The sequence below is a fragment of the Dipodomys spectabilis genome, unplaced genomic scaffold (assembly GCF_019054845.1).
Source record: "Dipodomys spectabilis isolate Male_0828 unplaced genomic scaffold, ASM1905484v1 ptg000002l, whole genome shotgun sequence".
Lineage (NCBI taxonomy): Eukaryota > Metazoa > Chordata > Mammalia > Rodentia > Heteromyidae > Dipodomys > Dipodomys spectabilis.
Genome location: NW_024870679.1, coordinates 9461950 through 9486994, shown reverse-complemented (window position 1 = coordinate 9486994; position 25045 = coordinate 9461950). Strand labels below are relative to the sequence as shown.

Here is a 25045-nt window from a genome sequence, read left to right as displayed (position 1 = left end):
ACTAGTCTTATAGCTCTATTGTAAGCCAGCAACAGAAGGTCTGTGGTCCAGATGTGGGTAGCACTGAGGGTGTGATGTGTGTGTAGAAGAGACTTGGGAGCTGCTGGATGATGGGTATGAGGAGACCCCATTTCAACAACAACAAAAACAATACAAGAGTCGTGCTACCTATGTAGTAGGATCAGGTCAAAAATAAAAAAGCAAAAGTAAATATAGTGCAGGATCCTATTTAAAAATTAACCCATTGCAAAAAGGGATGGAGATTTCTTCAAGCAGTACAGTGCTTTCCTCAATTCAAAACCCCAATAGTATTAAGGATGATGATGATGATGATGATGATGATATTAATAATAATAATAAAAGGAAGCCAGGCATGATGATACAGGCTTGAAATCCCAGAACACAGAGATGCAGACACATTTATATATACATCCCTCTCTAAGCTTTTTCTTGCAACAACAAAGCTTTGGCTTTGGTCAGGATTTAAGGTGTACAGCTGTTGGCATATGCCTGGTTAACTAGGCATGTTCATTCTTGTAGTACTGAGCTTTATAGAGAACCCCTCCTCATTCACGGTATATCCTTATATGTCTACCTAAGTCATATTTATCAAAGCTATCATATTATTACTTGACAAGACAAAACTTTTATACTAGTTTCAACACATGGTTAGTAATAAAATTTGTATATGTGAGACTTATTTGGCCCTTGGAGAGTGAGTTTGAAAGGTGGTAAGATTTCTGCAATCAGTTTGACATTTTGGAACAAAAAGGATTAAAAAATTCCATTCACGGGATGGATGGAGCAGATACTGAGAGATAAATGGCATAACAGATTTTCAGATAAAGCAGCTCTATGAGGACAGATTTCAAGAGGATTTTCTGATTGGCTTATAGCCTTCTAATCTCTCTCTCTCTCTCTCTCACACACACACACATACACACACACACTTTCTCTGTTTCATTCTCTCCCTCCCTCCCTCCCTCCTTTCTTCCCTTCCTCCCTTCCTTCCTTCCTTCCTTCCTTCCTTCCTTCCTTCCTTCCTTCCTTCCTTCCTTTTTCTCCTTTTCTTGCAGAATCTTACTATAGAACCCACATTGGCCTCACACTTCTGGTGTTCCTGTCCCAGCTTTCTGAATGCTAGAATTTCAGATGTTCAAAATCACTCTCAGTAGTTTTCTGTTCTCTTTTTTGGATTGTTTTCATATAATGGCTAGGCACTATTTCAGATCAACTAAACAAGTCTTACTGTATAACAGAAGCTTTCTTTTATTCATCTAAGAAATTTTAACAGATTCATTTTTCTTTCCTTATTTTTCTTCCATTCTTTTCCTCACTAATCCGTTCCCTCCTTCCCCTCTCTCTATTTTCTTTCTTTAATTTTTTTTTTGCCAATACTGTGTGTTCAAAAAAAAATCTCTAAGTAGTTAGGCAGAGGAGTTTCAGTTCAAGTAGTCAATTCATGAGTGTAATGCATCTTGATCAATGCCCCTCTTCCATCATTCTTCACCCATTTATCTCAACCCTATTCATCCCCTCAAGTTATCATATTGCTATATTAACTCAATGCCTTTTGCTTGCTAGGCAGGCATGCTACCAATCGTCCCCCAACCAATTTTGCTTTATTTTTGAGGTAATATTTTGCTCTCTCTCTGTCTCTATCTTTCTCTTTCTCTCTCTCATTGTTCTCCTCTCTTCCTCCTCCTCTTCCTCCACCTCTTCTCCTCCCCCCATTTCTGTTGTGCAGAGCCAGCCTAGACTGTGATTTCCCTACCCCAACTTGCTTACTTGCTGAGGTGAGGTCTTGCTAAGATTTATTCCCAGGATAGATAGTCTTAAACCACAATCCTTCCAAACTTTGCTTTTGGGGTAGCTAGTCAGATTCGTAAATTCTTAGATTAAATAATAAAACAATTAATATTTTTTCTTTCATATGCCAATGTCTTCATTATACATTTTGAAATTGCAACAACTCAAAAGAAAAGACTTTCTACAGAACTTAGAAAGTGGAAAAACCTCCCATGCTCCTGGATTAGAATGATCAACATCATGAAAATGGCAATACTTCCCAAGGCTATTTACAAATTTAACGCGATACCTATCAATATTCCAACTTCATTCTTCAAAGAAATAGAAAAGGCAATCCAAAATTCATATGGAACCATAAAAGACCCCCAAATAGCAAATACAATCCTTAACAGAAAGAACCGTGCTAGAGGAATATCAATACCAAATTTCAAACTCTACTACAAAGCCATAGTAATCACAACAGCTTGGTACTGGCACAAGAACAGACCTCAGGACCAATGGAATAGAATTGAAAACCCAGAAATGAACCCATAGACCTATAGCAATCTAATCTTTGATAAGGGAGCTAAAAAATAGAATCGAAGAAACCCTCTTCAGTAAATGGTGCTGGCAAAATTGGTAAATCACTTGTAGAAAATTAAAGCTAGATCCTTATATATCACCCTGCACCAGAATCAACTCCAAATGGATCAAAGACCTCGGAGTCAAAGCAGACACCCTGAAAACATTATAGGATAGAATAGGAGAAACCTTAGGTCTCCTTGACACAGGCCAAAATTTTCTTTAAAAAGACCCAGGGACACAACAAATCAAAGAAAGGTGGGACAAATGGGACTGCCTGAAATTGCAGAGCTTCTGCATGGCAAAGGACATAGCTAGCAAGATCAATAGAAAGCCCACGCTTGGGAGAAGATCTTCACTAGCCATACAATGGACAAGATCTCATATCTAAAATATACCTGGAACTCAAAAAATTAAATCCCCCAACAACAAATCCTCAAAGAAACAACTGCCCAATAAATAAGTGGGCTAAAGACTTAAAGAGAATCTTCTCTGAAGAGGAAAGAAGGATGGCCAATAGATACATAAAATGCTCAACCTCTCTATCCATAAAAGAAATGCAAATCAAAACAACATTGAGATACCACCTCAACCCAGTTAGAATGGCTATAATCAAGAACTCTAATAACAACAGATGCTGGAGTGGATGTGGACAGAAGGGAACCTTACTGCATTTTTGGTGGGAGTGTAAACTTATTCAATCACTTTGGAAAGCAGTATGGAGGTTCCTCAAAAGACTCCACATAGAGCTCCCCTGTGACCCAGCAATCCCACTTTTGGGCATTTACCCAAATGATCACAAACAAGACTATACTAAAGCTACCAGCACAACTATGTTTATTGCAACATTATTTACCATAGCTAAAATATGGAACCAGCCCAGATGCCCCTCAGTAGATGAATGGATCAAGAAAATGTGGTATATATATATACACACAATGGAATTCTATGCCTCCATCAGAAAGAATGACATTGCCCCATTTGTTAGGAAATGGAAAGACTTGGAAAAAATTATATTAAGTGAAGTAAGCCAGGCCCAAAGTAACAAAGGTCCCATGGTTTCCCTTATTTGCAATAACTAGTATATGTCTGAGTCAAGCAGAACGGTCAGGTAAGTTGATGTTAGGAAAATGAACCTCAAGTTAAGGACTTAAATGTTTTTTTCTTGCTTGCTATTGTGTCTAATATATGTATTTTTTTTTTTTTTGTGGCTTTGTATGTCCCTCCCCCACGGTATAACCTGTTTTCACTGTATTTGATGTTGGTATAATTTGTGGAGGGAAAGGGAAAAAAGAAATTGTTTAAATAGGGATATAGGTGGACCTATTGCAACAATGAGATGTACAAGTCATTATGTCGAAAAATGGACTTTACAACTTTGCTGTGGGGGGGAGGGGGAGAAGGGGAGGATGAAAGGGAGGGATGGGATGGGGAAACAAAGGAGGAGGCAACAATGCTTGATAAGAAATGCACTCATTACCTTGCCCATGTAATTGTAACCCCTCTGTATGGTATTTTCACAATTAAAAAAAAAGACTTTTGCAAATCTTGCCTTTTCTTGATACACAATTAACTAATAGTTTTATTCTGGCTTTAGTTAAATTTTAGAACTCAAAACCATTTCATGACATGTTGCCTCGTACCTATAATCACACTCTGATCTTCACATAACTAGAAAATGCTGGTACTGAAGCTGTGGCTCAGGTGATAGAGAGCCAATAAAAGCTGAGAGTGTAAGGCTCTGAGCGTAAGCCTCATAATCAACACAAAGTAAATAAAGTAAGTTTCCAGGTACCAGAAGTCAGAGGTTAAGGCTTTATTTTCTTATAGCATCCAAACAGAATAATTAATTGTAGTCCTTCCATTTCACCTATCATGAGTATGGAGATAGTGAAGTTTCCCTTCATTGTAAATGTCTCTGGAACTTATTTTGCATGTGTGATAAAGGATGGAATTGTACTCACCTCTTCCAGCCAGAAAGATGTCATTTTATTTTTCTTTTAAAAGTGTCCCTTTGCTAAAACGCATGAATTTAAAACACTGCAATGATTTTATGTCTCATAACTGCTTCAACTTAAAGAGATACTTTTTATTTTGTTGTCAGATGCGTTCATATTTAACATTTACAGACAGGATCTGGTAATCCTGAATGCTAAAAGACTACATAAAATTTTTACAAAGTTTATTCCTTAAGGGCAGTAATGTTCAAGCATCATTCTATATAAATATATTAGTAGGGGGCTGGGAAGGTGGCTCAGTGGTAGAGTGTTTGCCTTGAATGCATGAGGCCCTGGGTTCGATTCCTCAGCACCACATAAGCAGAAAAAGCTGCAAGTGGCACTGTGGCTCAAGTGGTAGAGCACTAGTCTTGAGCTGAAGAGCTGAGGGACAGCACCAAACACCAGAGTTCAAGCCCCACGACCAAAAAAAAAAAAAACTGTAGTAGGGAAATAACTGATTTTTACTTCAAAGTGAACATGAGCACAATTTTATTCAGTTATATTTTAACAACAATTCTTGTTGAAAAATTTGTAATTGAAAGTTTGCCAGTAGTTCCCAAATATGAAGACCTGCGTCTTGTTAAGAATCAGGTGAATGATGAGAAAGGGGTAACATGAATCAAAATGTAGTGTACTCATAAGCTGACATGTTGAATGGAAAACTCACCTACTTAAAGGCAATAATAATGATGATGTTAAGTCAGCCTCAACAAAAGTTAACATTTTCTGAAGATAAGACATTTGGGTGAAAGGAATCCTGTCAGTAGTCATGAAGATAAAAAGACTAAGTTTGGAGGAAGGAATCTGATCTTTGGAGACTCTGGTAGATCAAGAGAAGTCACTTGGGATTCCCTGTGTATGCAATCAATCTCATTAATTGACCTTTTATTTCTGACATCATGAATATAAATGTAGGGACCAGTCATACACATAAGAGCAAAGGACCACAAATATCAGTACCACAGAACACAATGAGATCACAAATATACTGTCACTTGGATAACGTGGACACTTGTTGCTAGTCTGGTTATTCAGAAAATACCAATTATACAGTTTACTTTGTTAAGACTTTCAGAGTTCTGACTCGTTCATTGCTTGGATTATGCAACTGACTGAAAATACTCATTGTGTTAGTTCACCAAATTTACTTTAGTTTTTAGAGATTTAGGAGAAAACAAAACAAAACCAAAAAAAAAAAACCAGTGGCTGAGTTTTTTTTTTTAACTCAAGCACAAAACTAAAAATAAGTTACTAAGGAAAACATTTTTAAATGGTCAACATGTAATGCAAGACACATCTCTAGTGCCACTAAGATCTTTGCGTGCTTTGGCAATGCATACACTGCCAATGGGAAGGGGTAACAGAACCTTACATGGAAACCACTGAGACTCTTTACAAGCTACACATCTCACACATAAGCCATGGGTATCCACATTTTGAATGTACATATTGCATGACATCTTTTATAAGTAAATGAGGAATGAAATAGATTTTTTTTTTTATCAGAGGCCATCCACTTAAAAGTTGTTTCAGGGGTTGGGAAGGTGGCTCAGTGGTAGAGTGCTTGCCTTGCATGCATGAGGCTCTGGGTTCGATTCCTTAGCACCACATACGCAGAAAAAGCTGGAAGTGGTATTGTGGCTCAAGTGGTAGAGCACTAGCCTTGAGCTGAAGAATTGAGGGACAGCGCCCAGGCCCAGAGTTCAGCTCCCACAACCGGACCCCCACCCCAAAAAAAGTTGATTCATTGCTCAAACTGATGAGATTTTTTTTTTCTTTCCTGATACACATGCTATATACAAAGTTCTGGCTGGATGTATGGTAGTCAAATATTGGGATACACGAAATCTTAAGTTTGCCATCGGTTGATAACACAGAAAAACATACATAAACTTCAAGAAAGAGAAGACAATGGTACAAAAGGATCCACAGGGCTTATCAGATCATGCTAATTTTTTGTAGGCAAAAAGAGAAATCTTTATTAAATTGTATTGGTTTCGAGACTGGGTTATTACACTATAGGTTAGCTAGTGCTATTAGTTGAGAATGGCTCCTCACTTACGACATTGAAATGACTTACCCTACATATAAGTGCTGCTTTATACAGTGTTTAATCTGCATTATTTGATCCTTACATTTCAAAGAAAACTGTGACACTATGTATATGTGCAACTAAATATTGACAATAATATGTTACATATTATTCACCATTGAATATACTTATCAAATTGTAAGATCAAACCCTCTTAGTTTTCATAAAGCTGCCTTAGAAGAAATCTTTTTATACATGGAAAGTAAGTACATCTGAAAGTCAATGACATGTTACTATATATTGATATATGTTTTGTGAAATCATTAACATAAAGTATTAAAGCTTTCCTTTTAAGGTACATTGTTTCTATGAATACAATAAAGCAGGTAACAAGGAATCACCTTCCCACCTCAGTTTCCAATTGGTTACTGACACATTCAAAACCAGACAACGTCCAAGTCATTTCCATTTTTCCCTCTATTGCACATTAGTCAATAATTCTCTAGCGTAATATAAATCTAGAGGATATTATGGAATTTTCAACTTTAAGAGTTTCCATGGGCTTTTCTAGTTTTCCTACAGGAGTTACATTATTTCAAGCCATATCTAAAATAGGAAAAAAAAGAAATTAAAGCATCCATATGTTTAATTGTGAAGAACAAAATCGTCTGGTATAAAATAAAGATGAGTGTCAACTCAAATCCAACTGTTATAGTTCAAGCGGTGGCATCTTTTGTAGACATCTCTGGGGGTGGGGTTTGGGGTGAGGAATTCTTTCTGGGAACAGACTAACTTGGTTACCCGGGATCATTTTTTGCCTTCAAAGCAAAGTCCAACAAACCTGGGATAAAATAAAAACTCTGTTAAGAATGGGTGGTTTGGTTATCTTTTTTTTATGTATAATGCTTATGCAAAGGGGTAAGCCAAAAACAGTCTTCCCAACCACACTTAAAAATTGATTCAAAGAATAACTGAGGATAAATTTCAGTGTTATTTATAAAAAAAAAACTTTCACAGAAGTGAAGGAAATACACCTTTGTACAATGATGCTTACCATGGTAGAAATACCTATTGTCAATAAAATGTTAGCACGAGATTTAAAAATGACTATTACAGCACCACATCAGAGAACTATGTTAACAGCAAAATGATCTACTATTATTTTCCATGTAAGTCTTTTCCTAGAAATAAATGGGGAAGTGCTTTTTCCTAACCCTAATTCCTACTAAAACATTTCCTGATGTGGAGCAAAAAAGACATTAAAAATGACAGATTAAAAAAAAAGAAGACATTCATGCATTTAAGCAACCATTAGTCTCTGACTGCAATATAAGGCAGAACATTAATCATTTGCACAATTACGACTTTAGCCTCTTAAACTCTTTTATTTTAGTGCTTTTCATGACAAGGACATGATAGGCCTTGTAAATTTAGCCATTGAGATGTGTTTGCCATACATTAACTTAGACAGACTAGGCTGTTTTTTTTTTTTTTTTTCAACACCGATTTTACAACAGAAAAATAAATGCATCCTGTTGGAGAAATGATGATAAAAAGTAAACAGAGAGGGTCTTATAAGAGTTGGTCACAAATGATGCCGTTTGGAGAGTTGCAACCCAATCACGTGTGCTTATGTGTCATCCTCAGTCTTAATGATGTGGAAAAGAGTGACATTGAAGAGGACTTGGTGACCATTGTTCCAGGCGTAAAGAGCTCGATCTCTGGCATTGTAGTCAAGCATGGATATGTGAAAGTACTGGTTGTGGAAAGGGATGTCTGTGTACTCATACGTGGAGGTTTTGGTGGAGTAGGAGTAATACACCTTGGCTCCGGTCAAGTGGGAGTTGGTGACATAGAGTGTGCCGCAGATCATGAACGATTCCCCCGCGCTCCTCTTGGGATAGCCGGTGCTCCAGCTCTTCATCACCTCTAGGGTATCTTGGTTAAGTTGGCTGATGACAATATTGCCTGCGTTCTGGTTAGTTGCGTAGACGGCCCAGAGCCCAATTTCATCAGCCATTAGGTCAATGTCTGAGAACCCACCCCACGTGTAGGGGTAAACGTTGTGGAAACCAGCATACTCCAAGCTCCGTTGGGCCAGCACCCTCCCCAAGTCAAAGTTGTATTTGATGACGATGTTACTCTGGTATTTGTTAAAATAGAGCGAGCCGTTGTACACAACGTGGTTAGTTCCTGCCCACTTGAAAGGGAGATTGTAAGTCCTGGATTCCGCTCCACTGACGAAGTCTGCCATTGACTTGTACTCACGGACGATTTTATTGTTAGTGTAGCTGTCCATGTACCAGACCTGAGGAGAAGGAGAAGGAAAGCAAAGGGACTTGAAGACATCGTCTACTTCGTCGAGAATTCAAAAAGTAAAGGTAGTGAGAGTCAGGCACGCTAATATCACAAACAGCTTTCAAAGCCAAATTACCCTGCTGTTTAACTGCTGCCCAGTAATGTGAAGTTATTGTGGGATTTTGTAAAAAAAATAATATGAGCATGGTCTATGTGGAAAAGAAACAACTGAATTTATTGCCTTGAATTCTACCTTCTGTTTCTTTTTGGGTTTTTTTTGAGAGTTTTTGGTAATTATTTTTTATTAGTGTGTGTGTATACATATGTCTATATATGTATATATATATATTCCAAAGTAAAACATATCATCTGATTTATGATGGAATAAGATATCAGTGATATCTGAAAATTGTAATTCATTTATTTTTTTTAAGTGCCGGTTCTGGGGCTTGAACTCAGGGCCTGAGCACTTTCTTCAAGTTTTTGTGCTCAAGGTAAGTGCTCTACCACTTCAATCATAGCTCCACTTCCAGTTTTTTTGGTGTATAATTGGAGATAAAATCTTAGACTTCCTGCTTTGGCTGGCTTTGAACTGTGATCCTTAGATCGCAGCCTCCTGAGTCACTAGGAGTATTGGAATGAGCCACTGGCACTGGCTTGAAAATTGTTTTATTCTCTCTTTTACTTTGAAAAATGCCTGGTTGAATTTTACCTGTTCTACTTTATGCATATCACAAAGCCTTTAAGCAACATTCTATGAAGCAGCTACAGATACAACCTTTTAATGAAAGTATTTTACTAATTTAGTAACTAATCTCATTGGTTGAAATCATTAACTGATACTAAGTTGTGTGCTAAATAGAGATATGTTGAATTTCTAATGTATTCTATTAAACTCTGGAGGCATTACCAACATTTGAAAACATCTTCTCAAAGTTTCAGTGTTATTTCTTTTAAAAGTAATTTCTAGATCCCCAGGATATATTAATTTATTTAGTCAATTAGTTAGTTCCTGACATTTTCATTATTTTGTGTTATTTTTCCATACTAAAGACCATGATTCATTAAAAATATATAGTAAATTTTATGTGCTTTTTGCTGGCACTTTTCAAACAAATAACAGGTTCACCTCAATGAAAAATAGAATATACAATGAAACATTTTACTAACTGTTGGTTGCTATATACTTTTCGAAATGGTAGTATTATCAAATAGGAGATACATGCAAATTATGTGACACTTTCAAGTTAGAACTAATATATCGGAAGAGAATGAATAGTCAGGAGAAAAAAAGTGTAAATAAAACATAATTTTAAGTCTAAGTATTTGTAGAATCAACATACTCTGTTATTTTTTTCAGATGCTAAAGGATCCGTCATCCAAGCACCAAATCGAGTTCCAGAGGTCTTGACTGTAATGGGGCCTGTGATTTTCATCAATTTGCCACATGCTGAAACAAGAGGAAGATAAATATGTTGTATGAACAGAGCAATGATTCCAACACATACACTCATGTCAAGAGTAAAGTATGGCATGGAAAGACAGATTAAATCTCTGGATTTATGTCGAATATTCTGTATGGCTGAGCTTTTATATTCACACATTTCAGCGTCCTTGGAACCATCACTTGCTTTTTCAATCTGTAGTTCTAAAGTGTGGGTGATTTTTAATGGGGAAATGACTGGTATAATCTGTAAAGAAATGAATGAGGAAAGTCATCATCATTATACCAATTTAACAGCTGCTTCATCCAAAGTAAAGAAATCAAAATGTTAGATAATTGTCCAGGAGCTTCCTATTTTTTTTCCCTTCACCTTGTGACTGTAGATAATTTACATATGCCAGAACTCTAAAAGCTTTCAAATTTTCAAATTGTATCAGAATACAAAATATAGAATGAGAAGTTCCTGTGAAAAATATCTTTTATATATATATATAAATAAATATAGCATGTATGAATGTGTATAATACAATAAAATAACAGTTTACCTGAAAAAGGTATATAACAAGACCTGACAATGCAGTAGTTAATATATAAAGACAAAACTTTCAAAATCTCAACACATTTTCATTTTTACAACATATTACATGATCATATTTACATTTATGACTACAAAGTCATATGATGTAAAATACTTGAACTGCAACACATAATAAAAATGGATGTTTTAATTATATTTTTATCACCTTTATTGTGAATAATGCACAAAGAATAGAAAGGAAATCATAAATAGCAAAAAGCCCAAGATAAACCTATTTTGTATGAGATTTTCAGATAGCAAAGTTTAAAAGTGATTTAGCTATACACGTTGTGAATGATAATCTGATTGTTTATAAATGATGATCTTTGGTCTAAAGAAAAGAATACTCATTCCTGTTTAGTTCGTCTATTTTTTCATTTTATTTTTTCTTTGCTTTGCTTTTCCTTTTTTAGGGTCCTATTTGTTCCATGCTTTTTCTGTCCTCCTCTGCCTTTTCTTAGACTGGCAAATGTCTGTTTAATTCTTATTATATTTGGAATTCTCTTGTATTTGGAAGACAAAGAACACTAAAGAAAAAAAGGAAAGACAAAGTAAGATTAGCTTTGAGATTATTTTGATTACTATTTGTAAGTGTTTCTCAGAGCAATATTCATAGTCAACAGGACACTAAACCAGATGGTTAGTAAGGTGTTGTGTGCTTTCTGAAGAAATTGCTTAAGAACTAGCCAGGACAAGGGCTCATCCCTGTTCCCTCCTATTTGGGAAGTGGAGACAGAGATGAGGAGGTTAATTTTTTTTTTTTTTTTGTCGGTCGTGGGGCTTGAACTCTAGGCCTGGGCGCTGTCCCTCAGCTCTTCAGCTTAAGGCGAGCGCTCTACCACTTGAGCTACAGCGCCACTTCCGGTTTTCTGGTGGTTTTATTGGAGATAGGAGTCTCACGGTCTCTCCTGCTCGGGCTGGCTTTGAACCTCGATCCTCAGATCTCAGCCTCCTGAGTAGCTAGGATTACAGGCGTGAGCCACCAGCGCCCGGCATGAGGAGGTTAATGATTGGGGACCATCATTAGTCTAAACTAATAGCTGGACAGGACAGAGTGGTACACACTTGTCAGCCCAGCTATTTAGGAAGCACACATAGTAGACACATCTTCTTCTATTTATGTGTAAAAAGTAAATGAGACCTTTTGTGTCCCAGAATGACCATTATGCTGTGGACCTTGAGAACATGTGCTCCAGAACAGACAGATGACTCCAAAAAGGATGTCTTAACACAATCTCATGGAGATGTAAATGAATGCAGCCTTTATAAAAACCAATGTGGAAGTGCCTCATAAAATTCAGAGTAGGGCTGCCATTTTATCCATCCATCCCATTACTGGTGATAGATCCACGGGAGATGAGTTCCAAATGCTGAAGAGACCTCTAAACTCCTCTATTCACTGCAGTGCTGTTCTTGATACACAAGAAATAGAAACAGTCCAAGCTTTGATCAACAAAAAGTAAATGAAGAAAATACAGCAATATAATGGAAAGCTATATAGCTAAAAATATTGAATCATGACATTTAGGAGGACCTGGATAGAACAGGAGATCATTATGTTGAGTGAAATAAGCCAGACACAGAAAGATAGGTGCCAAGTTATTTCACTTAGATCGAATCTAAACTAGTTGATTGTAGAGAGGTTCAGGGTAAAATAGTGGTTATGAGAAGTTGGGGAAAAGAGAGAAAGGAATATTGAGAGATGGGACAGCTAGTAGTAACTTAGAGTTAGCAGGCACAAGATGCTCTTGTATGCTATTAACCAGGGCAGTGACTATAGATTACCAGAATTTACAATTTAATTGACTAAAAGCAAAAATTTTGAAAATTTCCTCATGAAGAAATAATAAATGTTTGAAAAGATACACATGTTTAATCTGATTTAAACATTGCATAATGTATACCTGCATAGAATTATCATGTAACACTATGCACAATGTTTTCACATGCATGCAAGCCAATAGAATTTTTTTTATTTTCTTTACCAGTCCTGAGGTTTGAACTCAGACAGAGTCTGCAGTCCTTTTTGCTCAAGGCTAGTAATCTACCACTTGAGCCAAACCTCCATTTCCAGCTTTGTGATAACTGATTAGATTTAGGAGTCTTAGAGACTCCTGCCTGGTCTGAGTTTGAATCATGATTCTCAGATCTCAGCTTCCTGAGTAACTAAGGTTCTGGTGTGAGCCACCAGTGCCTAGAAATAAAATCAATTATTAAAAGAGAGTGGACTATTGAAGTCTTATTTGCAATATCTAGTATATGTTTGAGTCAAACAGAAAAGGTCAGATAAGGTGATGTTAGGGAAATGAACCCTAAGATATGTAATTCAAATGTTTTTTTTTTCTTTCATGCAATTGTTTCTAATGCATTTATAAGATTATTTCTTTGTTGCTTTGTATGTCCCTCCCCCACAGTATAACCCCTGCTTTCACTGTATTTGATGTCGGTATAATTTTTTGAGGGGAAGGGGAAAAACAAATCGTTTAAATAAGGATACAGGTGGACCTCTTGCAACAATGAGAAGTACAAGTCCTTATGTCGAAAACGAACTTTACAACTTTGGTGGGGGGGGGCAGGGAAGATTGGGTGGGGGGGGTGGGGGGGAGGATGGGAAGGGATGGGAAGGGGAAACAAAGAAGAAGGCTACAATGCTTGATAAGAAATGTACTCATTATCTTGCCCATGTAATTGTAACCCCTCTGTACAGTATTTTCACAATAAAAATTAAAAAAAGAGTGGACTATTAGATAAATGCCTAGGAATGGAATTGCTAGGTCATAGGGGAGCTCTATGTTTATTTAGTCTTTGAAGAATCTCCATACTGCTTTCCAGAGTGGTTCCCACCAACAGTTCCCTTTTGGCCACATCCCAGCCAGCATTGGTTATTGTTGTTTTCTTGATAATGGCCATTCTAATTGGTCTGAGGTGATTGGATCTCAATGTTGTTTTGATTTGTGTTTCTTTTATGACCAGAAGAGTTGAACATTTATGTGTCTGCTGACTATTCTTACTTTTTCTTCTGAGAAGTCTCTCTTGAAGTTGTTAGTCCATTTATTAATTGTGTTGCTGTTTCTTAGAGGGCTTATTTTTGTACCTCTTTGGGAGGGCAAGGAGGGGCACAGAAATGGCAGGTCAAAGGGTGAACAAATGCAGCAATGATATTCACTAGATACTATGCTGCAAATGAACTATACAACTTGTGAAGGGTGGGGTGGGAGGAAAAACTGGGAGAAAGTGAGGGAAGGAATGACACTGGTCAAAAACAAATATACTTAATACCTGATCTATGTAACTGTAACTTCCCATACCTCACCTTACACACATGCTCTCTCTCTCTCCATCTCTCTCTCTCTCTCTCTCTCTCCATATATATATATATATACATATATGTAAAATATAGATTGATAGAGATAGATAGATAGATAGATAGATAGATAGATAGATAGATAGATAGATAGATAGATAGATAGACAGACAGATATTGTCAGTTGTGAGGCTTGGACTCTAAGCTTGGTGATGTCCCTGAACTCTTCAGCTCAAGGCTAGCTCTCTACCACTTGAGCCACAGCCCCACTTCTGGTTTTCTGGTGATTTATTGGAGATAAATAGACTTTTTTTTTATTGGAGATAAATAGACTTTTCTGTCTGAGCTGGCTTGCAACCGTGATCCTCAAATCTCAGCCTCCTGAGTAGCTAGAATTATAGACATGGGTCACCAGCGCCTGGTTAATAACAATCAATTTTTTTTAAAGATGGAAGTAGAGCTATAGCTCAGGTGGTATAGCACTAGCCTTGAGCACAAAAGCTTAGGAACAGCATTCAGGCCATGAAACCAAGCCCCCAGGACTGGGACAAATAAAGACTATGACATTAAGCTGGAAAAGCAAGGAAACAAGCTTAAAAAAGAGAGAGTGGAATTGTTCTGCAGAGATACTAAGACCCTCTAGGAAAAGCTGGCATGCTGAAGGCAATTATTGATGTATATAACAGACTTTGTTTAGCCTAACTCTCCTTATATATATATATATATATATCCTTTGATTCAGACTAATATTATAATACTGAATTTAGAGAGGAAGGGACACTGTCTGAGTTCATCATTCAGCTTCAAAGGTACAAGAAAAGCATCGTTGTAGCACTGTAAGCATGTGTGTTTAACTTGCACCATCAGCTTATGAGCTGACTGTAGAGCATCTCACAGATCTTTCTTCTGCTCTGTGAACATAGAAAAGACAAAATGTTTCCAATGATAGAAGACAGATAAAAATTGCATTGTTAAGAAAATAAAATTGTGACAAGAGATGGAAATGTAAAAGGCTGTCGACATATTTTGTTAAAATATGGTAAAAGATTTTTCCTGTACTTGATGACAAAATAATGGAGAAATAATAGGACCTATATTCACAAAATTGATATTGGTCAGACTATGAATTGTCATAAAAATCATGTTGAGAAAAGACAGGAAAGAAAGTAAGGCTGCATAAGGTAGCTAAATCTTTCTCTTGTAGGGCAGGAAGTTAATAAATAAGATATATAAAATTGGTAAAAACTGTAGAAAAGTAAACATGATTGGAAATATATATCTAAAATTAAAGGATTAAATGTGGTTAGCTTTGGGAAGCAAATCAGAAGAAGATGACTCTTAATTTCCATTCCAAGCTTTTTATTTTAGTTGAAGCCTACAATTTTCTATCCATGTGAATACACTATTTAAGTTATAATTTAAAAGATTAAAATAGCTGCACAAACTTCATAGCTGTTAAATCTAAAAAGTAAAATAAAAATCACTCATATATTGACTGTTGAAAAATATTTTCCAGGCTTTATGTGCCACAGTTCTGTGCAGAGCTGTGCAGTAGGTAGAAATGTAAGATGTAAAACGTCTGCAGAATAAGGAGTTGCGATTATCCTACATTTATAGTTAATCTTACTTCTTGCATTTAGTTGACTGAAATTGTGTTTTTTAAACTTCCAGCTGTTGAAGTTGACAAAGCAATCTGTTTTTTTTAAGCTTTCATCCTGAAAAATATAAGAATTCTATGAATTATGACCTTTCTCAGTTAACTACATAAAGGTGTTTCCAAACAATCAATCTGAAGGTTTACAAATGACTAGCTTTTGTTTGTGTATTTTCTTTTCGGGTCTGAGACTGGGACTTGAACTCAGTACCTGACACTTGCTCATTTACCAACTGAGCCACGCTTCCAACTCCAGAAGGAATAGTTGCATTGAGTTTTGACTTGAGTTTTATGTTTCATTAAATTTCACTGATTTTTTCCTATACATATGTCCTAGTAAAAACTCTATTATCTACATGAAGGACATAAGACTACATAAATCAATTTAGTTTTGCAAACTTTGTGGACATTTTGTGAACCAGATTTTTAAGTGATAGGTAAAGGGTTTTCAAAACGTGCATGTGAAAGTTTATGAGTTCTCGTTTTATATCCAGTCTCTGGCTAGGGAGGATCTATGAGCATTCAGGAATTTGTGTTTTGCCTTCACTGGTTCTTCCACATACCATCCTCTTTATCATGTCCTTCTTTGCCTATTTATCATCTTCTGGAAGTCTCCCATCTTCCCAAAGACACATTAGGCAATGCCAGGCTTTCCTCATTGGCTCCCTCCTGTATTATGCAAATGTACTTTAGTTTTCCACTGACTTGTGGACAAAATAATTTTCATAAGTGTCTCCCTCTTGAATAACTTGGTGGAGTGCTCTTTTGGTGAACTGATTTTTTTCTAATAGGGAGCTATTTTGTTGAGAGTAATTGATTCCTACTCCAGTCAGTTCTACCTTTTAAAGAGAATTTTTAGGTGTTTAAAATAAGAGTGTCATATTTATTCACTGTTTTAATTCATAAGTCCAGTTGAGATTTTTGACCCCTAAGCATTGTTCTACTTTCAGTGACAAGGGGAGTGTGTTTCCCCTGGTGCAAAGAAATTTATGTTTTGGATAAAATATACTAGCCAGCTAGCTAACTATGCCAAGCAAAAACCACATTAAATGTAAATTGTTTAAATAGGTCCATCTGATAAAGAGTAAATGGGAGCTACTTTATTTGATACCAGTTAGAACTCAGGGTCTGCACTTGAGGTAGAAAAGGTACTCTACTATTTGAGTCATGGCCCAGACTTTTCTCTATTTAGCTATTTTGGGGACAGTATCTTTTTCTTTCTTTTCTATTGTTATTGGAAAGGTGATGTACAGAGTGGTTAAAGCTACATAAGTCAGTGAATTAGTACACTTCTACTTCTTTTTGGACAATGTCACCCCTGCTCTCATTCTTTTCCAGTTTGGACAGTATCTTGTGATTTTTATTTATTTATTTGCTCAAAGTTGGCCTCAGACTGAAATCCTTCTATTGACTCCTCCCATGTAGCTGGGATTACAGGTTTGAATGCTGGAGGAGATACTTTATATTAGAAGGTTAAGGAAAACCTCTTGGAAACAGATTTAATTGACAAGAAGTGAATTGTGGAATAAAATATTTAAAGGGTAAGATAACAGGCATTTAGTTTATTTAGAAAATCCATTTAGTGGATTCAGCCATTGTGTAGATCTGATAGGGGAATATAGAAATGTAAAAGTATTTGTGTGGGGGGTATGTTTCACCCTCTGAATAATGATTCTCTCCTTTATTCTCAGAAGACCTTGAATAGTTTCATGACTTCTCAATGTCTCATGTGTAAAACTATTAATCAAATCTATCTCACAATGTAATTGCAAGATTAAAGAAGAAACACCTGCTAACTGTGTAGAATACTGTTTGGTACATAGATACTTAAAATATATTCGCCAAGTCAATATTCTTGCAACACAGTTGAAGGTTGGGGAGATGAATAGTTCATACATGAAGTCTATGAAATCTAAGTGAATATTTGGATTTTATTCTAAGCATGATTGAAAGAATATGTAGGATTTTAAAAGAGAACAGTAGGAGAGCAATAGAATGTGAACTGCATTTTTGTAGGATGACCCACCCCCCCAGCTCTTATGTGAATAATTAATTGTGAAGGACAAAGTAAGGGCAGAAAGTCCCATGTAGAGCTTTTCCCATTGGTGCAGATAGAATATGAAGTCAGAGATGGAGATGGAAGACACAGTTTAACTGGACTATGTGTTTAAAGATAAGTTTGTGTGACCAGCCTGTAGATTGAACACGAGGATGGGTGACAAAAAGCTCAAGTAAAAATCTAATATAGATAAGTGATACAGGATTCTAGACACACACACACACACACACACACACACACACACACACACACACACACACAGAGTGAGGGTTAGGAGAGGAACACAAAGGCACAATCCCTACATGCCTCTTTATATTTATATAAAATTACATACATATGTATACATACATATGTATATCGAAACAAACACCAAGACATAGAAACAAGTGATCTCTTTAATTTTAATTTTCTGATGATTCGGTCTTCTTTTCTTTACATATGGTATATTGGCATGTGTCTCTTCAGGAGGGCAGGGGAGGACCCAGAACTTGAGGGAGAAAGGATGAAAAATGCAGCAGTATAGCTCAATGGGCGCTGATGAAAGCGAACTATACAACTAGCGGGTGAAGACAAGAGGGAGGGACTGGCAGAGAATGAAGGAACAGAAGATACTGTATGAGTGGAAATGTACTCATTACCTGACTCATATAATTGTAATTCCTTTGTACATCACCTCTATCATAACCATAAAGAAAATTTAAACAAAACTACAGAATAGCCTTCAGGCTTTTGTGTTCCTCAGTTTGGCATGCTTTAGTGTCAGTTACTCAGATGAAATGACTTCAGAAAGAATGGTTTGAAGAGCCAAAAAAAATCAAGAATCAGATGCAAGCTACTTTAACTTTTTCTTGATTAGTGTACATGTCAGTGGAAATAGTATATATCTAGGGAGTAGATAGCTTTTTAAGATAATGATGTTGACACTCCTGACCAGAATGATGGTACTGAAAACCAGGGCTATGTATAGTTTCTGTATCTAGAGCAGAGCTCTGTGATTCACCGTGGTATGGGGCCTAGCAGAAAAGCCCCAAAAGAAGCCATAAATAGGAAAAAAAGATAATAGTGTGCTATTTAGATGTCCAAGAGAATAAAGTATTTTGAGAAGAATGTGTTACTGACCTGTGGAGAATCCCACTGGGATGGCTAGCAAAATACAATCAAAGAAACATCTGTAGCCTATGGTGGCAAGGTCTCATCGGTGATTGTGTGACTCAAATGCACAGTGATGAGTCAGAATTGGGATAAGAATAAGCTTGGAGAAATGATAAACCAAGGTAGCAGATTCAGCAGATTCACTGAAAAGGTGGGGAAGGAGGGGGAGATGGGGAGAGAAACAAGGGGTCATGGGAAATTTTTGTTATTATTGTGCTCATGTTATTGTCCTTGTTCAATGCAGCTTTGTTTGTCTCTAGGAATTATGTAGTGGAGAGGGGACATCATCAGCTGATGATATGAAAGACAATGATTAAGTAAATGAGGCCCTAGAGCAGATGACAGCTCATCAATTTACTAGCCAGGAGCAGACAGGTCTCTAGCTGTTCTTTGAGACTGTACGTGTGCACGTGCTCTTTTCCCCTTCACTTTCCAGGGACACTCTTTTTGTGCAGTTAAAACCCTGAGGCAAGGAGGGAGGAAAATCTAGGTCATACTATTAATCACCATATGTTAAGCATATGATGGAATGGGATTTCATCATCTATGAAATGGAAGTTCTGGAGTCTAATATCTTGTCATTTTCACTAAAGAGAGTCCATCGACAAACTTTTATATGCCGATAAGGAGAATGTAAGTGAAATCTGTGGTTGTCATCAAACAAAAGAATTATCATCTGCTTGATCATGGTCGTGTTCGTTATTGCCCTGTGTTTTTAAAGACAGGCAGAAACATCAGAGAAAGAGATCTCAAGGTTGATGTTTTTCCCATAGAAATGTCTTTTTAAATGGTTAGTAATTGTTTTTTCTCATCAAATGAAATGAGTAAAATTACAGGAATTCATAACATTCCTGGATGCTTTTTCAATTATAGTTTTGTGGGCCCTCATGTCAGGAAAACACAGGTAGCGGCAGATTCTAATGGAGCACAGAAATTATGAAAACAAAATAAACAAGAACAGTCATTTCTGTTTCCCATCTCCCTTGAACTAGCTTTTGTTCAAATGAGTCATTTTATCTTTCTCACTTCACTCTTACTTTCTTAGGAAGACAAAGGGAACCCAACAGGAAAGCTAATTTTTTTGAATGCCTAGGAAACAAATGTGCCTTTAAAAGTGGAAGGCAAAGAAAGAAATCTAGAGTCTTGCTTCTCTGATCTTTTCCTGCTTGCTCTAACTCTGCCAGTAGTGAGACATAAGGAAATAAAAGCGTTTATAATACATTGCATATATGCATTTTATGTATTCAGATCATATGGTGAATCTGAATATATTCAAATCATATAAGTTGTAGAGGGAAGAAACTGGTTTATTTCTCTGATGACTCTCATATGTTATTTTTTATGAGCAGCTACAGCCATAATTATTAATCATTAGCTGAGGAAAAAAAAATCAGCAGGAAGATTTGCTGTTTGGCCAATGAAACCTAAAATCCATCTTCCCTGTCTTGTGTTTATTCTTTCAATATATGAATGTATATTGTAATCTCCTAGTCTAACATCTAGATTTAGACCAGAAGGTCATACTCATATAAAGGTCATACTCATATATAAGTAATTTAGATGGAATAGTGACTATGTTTATGGATAGAATTATATTTCTATCTACTTAAGGCCATTGGAAAACTTTGTAAGAAATAGAAATGACTTCATTTTTATTTATTCATTTATTTATTTGTCACCTGTGGGACTTGAACTCTGGACCTGGGCACTGTCCCTCAGCTCTTCAGATTAAAGCTAGCACTCTACCACTTGAGCCACATTGCCACTTTTGGTTTTCTGGTGGTTTATTGCAGAGAAGAGTCTCAAGAACTTTCCATCCCAGGGTAGCATTGAACCATGATCCTTAGATCTCAGCCTCCTTACTTGCAATTAGGTAAGTATCCATCATACATTTAATATACAGAAAGCCCTGTTGATATTAACTTTGGTCTGCATTTCTAGTCTCACCAATGACATGGCTGACAGAAAGTAGTGAGGAGAAAAATCAACAGAGCATGAGACTCTGTTTGAATGGGAATTTGGTAAATAAAAATCAAGAATAATACAAATGTATCTCCATAGTTCATATGATCCAAAATTAATACCATTTTATCATCTTACTTATTTAAAAAGGCATCTGTTATTCTTTTTATGTTTTCTGAACTAAAACTTACATTATGAATATGCCTTTAAAGAGAAGTGTATTTAGTACAATACTAAGTGGAAAATGTGTTATGGAATCTCAAATACTTTGGAGATTCATCCTTGCCTCTGGAAATATAGGTATCATGTGTTTAAACAGTTGATAATCTAGTTGTTATCTAAGTGTATATAAGACATAAGGAGGAAGATTTATAATTAAAAACAATGTGTATCAAAATTTACCAACTAGTGAAAAAATGTAGTCCAAGTGGGATTTAAGTATTCTCAAAGAATTAATCAAGTCCAAGGACACTGGGAAATTGCCCTGTGATGACATAGCTTATGATATGGGACTATGCAGGACTGTCTTTATAAAATGGCGCCCAATGAGGTATTTGAAATTCTCTCTATTTAATCTGAGAAAGTTGTCATAAATTTTTCCTATTATGATTCTGAGTTAACTCTCACTCCTTCACCTCAGGCATGCACAGTTTGACTTTTCTGTTAGTTCTCACCTTTGCTGAGACTTGCAGTGTTTCTTGCTTTAAAGTTTGACAAATTATCAGGTGTTTTGGAAAGAAATTCTGAAATTGCCATTGAAGAAAGAACACAGGAAAATGAAAACAAAGATGAAAAGGATGGCATGCTTTTGTCACCATTTTTTTCCTCCCAAAGCTTCCTGGATTTGTAAGAATACAGATACATGTTTTATATTCAATTCACATTGACTTCTTAACATTCTTTATTTGAAAAAAAATGAGGTTTGTTCTTCAACCCAAAAATAGACAGAAAAAAATGCCTTTCAGGGAAGTTACAACATATCTGTAAGGATGTAACCATTTTAAAGTCCCAAATGGGTGCTTTGTATAAAACAGACTCATGACTACACAAGGACTTGAACTATCCTGAAGACAACTTGGAAAAGCTCGTTGGAAGAATTAGTGCCAGTGTGAATAATGTAGAAGTGCTAGCATTTAGAAAGGTAGGGTGTGGAGGCAAAGAGTTCCATGAAAGGAAAGAACTATTTTAATGTCCAGAAAGGTGAAGGCAGGCTTGATAGATAGAGGAACTGGCAGATGGAATGGCTAATGTTTAGGGTGCAAAGAGAACTTGGAAGAAGAGAGCTGGAGAACCCACTTCATTAAGAGGAGACATGTAGACATGTCTGGAATCAGTTTAGATAAACCACTTAAATACAAGTGTGACATTTTGAAGAAATAGTGCACTAATTACTTAGAATGACAGAGAGAGAATTTCCTTCAGCAAACACACATAGATTAGGAGACCACAGAAGTCATGCTCTTGAAAGACAATGAACGATGCCTTACAGAAGAATGAAAAAGAAGATGGTCATGAGAAATGGATGAGAACACACAGAAAAGAAGTGGTGAATTCATGGAGAGCAGAAGTTCAGGGGTTAATCACACATAACAGACTGTGGCTTGCTTCCTCCCCTCCCCCAAACTATTGAATGGATGGTGGTGCTATTCCCTACATTAGAACTTATTCATCTTTCTTTGTTTTACATGTTAAAAAAGATCTCTGAAGCTGGGCACCAGTGGCTCATGCCTGGTATCCTAGCTACTCAGGAGGCTGAGATCTGAGGATTGTGGTTAAAAGCTAGCATAGGTAGGTAAGTCTGGGAGACTCTTATCTCCAATAAACCACCAGAAAACTGGACGTAGTGCTGTGGCTCAAGTGAGTAGAACGCTAGCCTCTTGAACTGAGGATCTGAGGGACAGCACCCAGGCCTGGAGTTCAAATCCCATAACAAAATAAAAGAGTTCTCTGGGAATTCAGAAAAAAACGTAAGTTCAAAATTATTGCCTCCAAAGTATGTCTTTGGCAGTTAATTGAATTCTTGGAGAATGTCTCCTTAAATTGCCAATTGTGATGCACAGTACTTGCATAGAGTTTTTTTTTAAATGAATGCAAAATAGCTGCTATGGACCTGTCAAGCAGTATGCCTGAGTGTTGCTGTGGATATCTACTCATGTGTGCACTGTAATGTAAAACTAGGAGCTTCTTCACAAAAGAGACATAGTTTCCTATTTATCTTTGCATCAGCAAATATCTCACAAACTGCAAGTGCACACTAGTGCGTTGGGAGTGTTTGCTCAATGTGTAGAAAGATGATCAGCTTCCTTAGGTGTTGATTTTGAAGAACTAATTTGGCAAAGTAAGAACAGGAACCTAAGTCTCATCACTGTGACCCTCAGTTTCTCATGCTTTCAGATGGCTCTTTTAAACACCAAGTCTCTAGCCATTGTGTTAATAGAAAGATGGTTCCAATTCATTCACTAGATGGCACCAAACCATTGCCCTAAATAGAACTGAGGAGAGGGACTGGGTGGAGAGGGGTAGGTGGGAGGAGAGGACTGGAAAGCTGGTTATAATCTGCATAAAATGTCCATTGGTGATCTCAGGGGATGTGTAAGGGGTTTAACCATGTTTTTTTTTCAGGCAAATTTTCACATGCATATAATTATTTTCTCCATGTCTAGGAATGTGATATGATTTAATTAAGCACAGGGGACTAGTCTATTCAGCCTCTCACAGGAGAAAATTAAGCATTTAGGGAAGAATATAACACTATCCTGTTCAGACCACTAGGGTGCGATGCTGTGGAAACATTTTTTCTGAGTTCTCTTTTCTCCAAAACTTTAATTCGCTGTGAGAAACAAACTAAAAGAAGCCCTGGTGCTTTTCATGACTTGTAGTTCCCTCAGGTCCTTATTTACTGTTTGGTAGAGACCTTGAAAGCAGTGAAGCTGGTTTGTTTTGTAGCATGTTAAAATGCAGGTGATATACCCTGTGACATTTTACTTAAAAGCAAACCCACTGGGGGGAGTAAGGGGAGGACAAAGGGAAATGCATTCATCATTGTTGCGGTTTATTCTCTCTCTCCAGTCCATTTCTGCTTTCTGTTAATTGGGTGTGCCTTTGTGAAGAGCGAAGATGTGATGTACTATGTGCTGCTGGCTCTTGTTGCTATAAGAGCCAAGCCATAATGGCCCTCTCTCTATTTCTGTCTCTGTCTTTGTGTCTATCTCTATCTATATATCATCTATCTATCTATCTGTCTGTCAGTCTGTTGCTACTCCTTGTGTTCATAGTCTTAAAGTTGGATAAATGGATATTTTCTCTCCCAACATCAGATATATTTTAATCAAACTATAACCTAGGGCCACTTTCAAAATTATATTTGATTTCTTCAACTTCTTTTTCTCATATAGATGTATTAATCTATGTCTGTTGCATATTTATATGTATATATTTATATATGTATCATATGTGTATATTTATTGTGCATATATGTCTATCATCTATTACCATCCTCTGTTATCTCTCTATCTATAATTAGATACCTTCTTTTAATTAGTAATTCTTTTTAATGGAAAAATATAGAGATTTATTTCTCCACAAAATATTTTTACATTGTAATTAGTAGGTATAATCCGGTCAATTGATAAATATCCTCTCTGCTTTGAGATGCTCAGTAAGCAATTTGTTGATATAAATAAGAACCAAACTATAGTTCTTGAGACAAAACCCAAGAGAGTTATAGACTCATTGCTTGTGGCATTGGTCTCTGTACTGATTAAGGAGGGCAGTTTTGTTGATAACTTGAAAAAGTTTAAGAAGTGTAAGAACTGTAGTTAGCTTCCCTCCTCCCTAACCTCCACATATTCACTATTTCCTTATCTTCAGATTAAACCTACCAGGAATCCCAAACATCTGAAAGAATTTTCCTCCATACTGAACAGGCACAGACTATTTATCTAGAACCAAACAACATAGTGTATTAACTTGGTATGTAACCTTTGTGGTATGTTAGGTCTTGTAAGTGATCTAGAGGTTATTACATGTATGGGAAGGTGTGTGTAGGTTATGTGCAGACACTATTCAAGTTGTACAGAGGTGTGAACACCTGCAGATCTGAACATCTGTGAGGCTCCTGGAGACAGTTCCTCATAAACACTGAGAAATTAATGATAGTTTCAATATTTTATGGGGACATCCCAACTAACTCA

The 25045-nt window shown here is 36.6% G+C and overlaps 1 protein-coding gene across 1 annotated transcript in view; it reads right to left on the bottom strand.

The window, feature by feature from the left end:
• Nucleotides 1-8032: 8032 nt before the first annotated feature.
• Nucleotides 8033-25045, bottom strand: part of Olfm3 (olfactomedin 3) — a 47070-nt gene continuing 30057 nt past the window's right edge. Inside the window, exons 5-6 of the mRNA XM_042683291.1 lie at nucleotides 10044-10150; nucleotides 8033-8710 (exon numbers count right to left, since the gene is read on the bottom strand). Of these exons, the coding sequence (XP_042539225.1) occupies nucleotides 8033-8710; nucleotides 10044-10150 (785 nt within the window). The remainder of the gene's footprint in view (nucleotides 8711-10043; nucleotides 10151-25045) is intronic.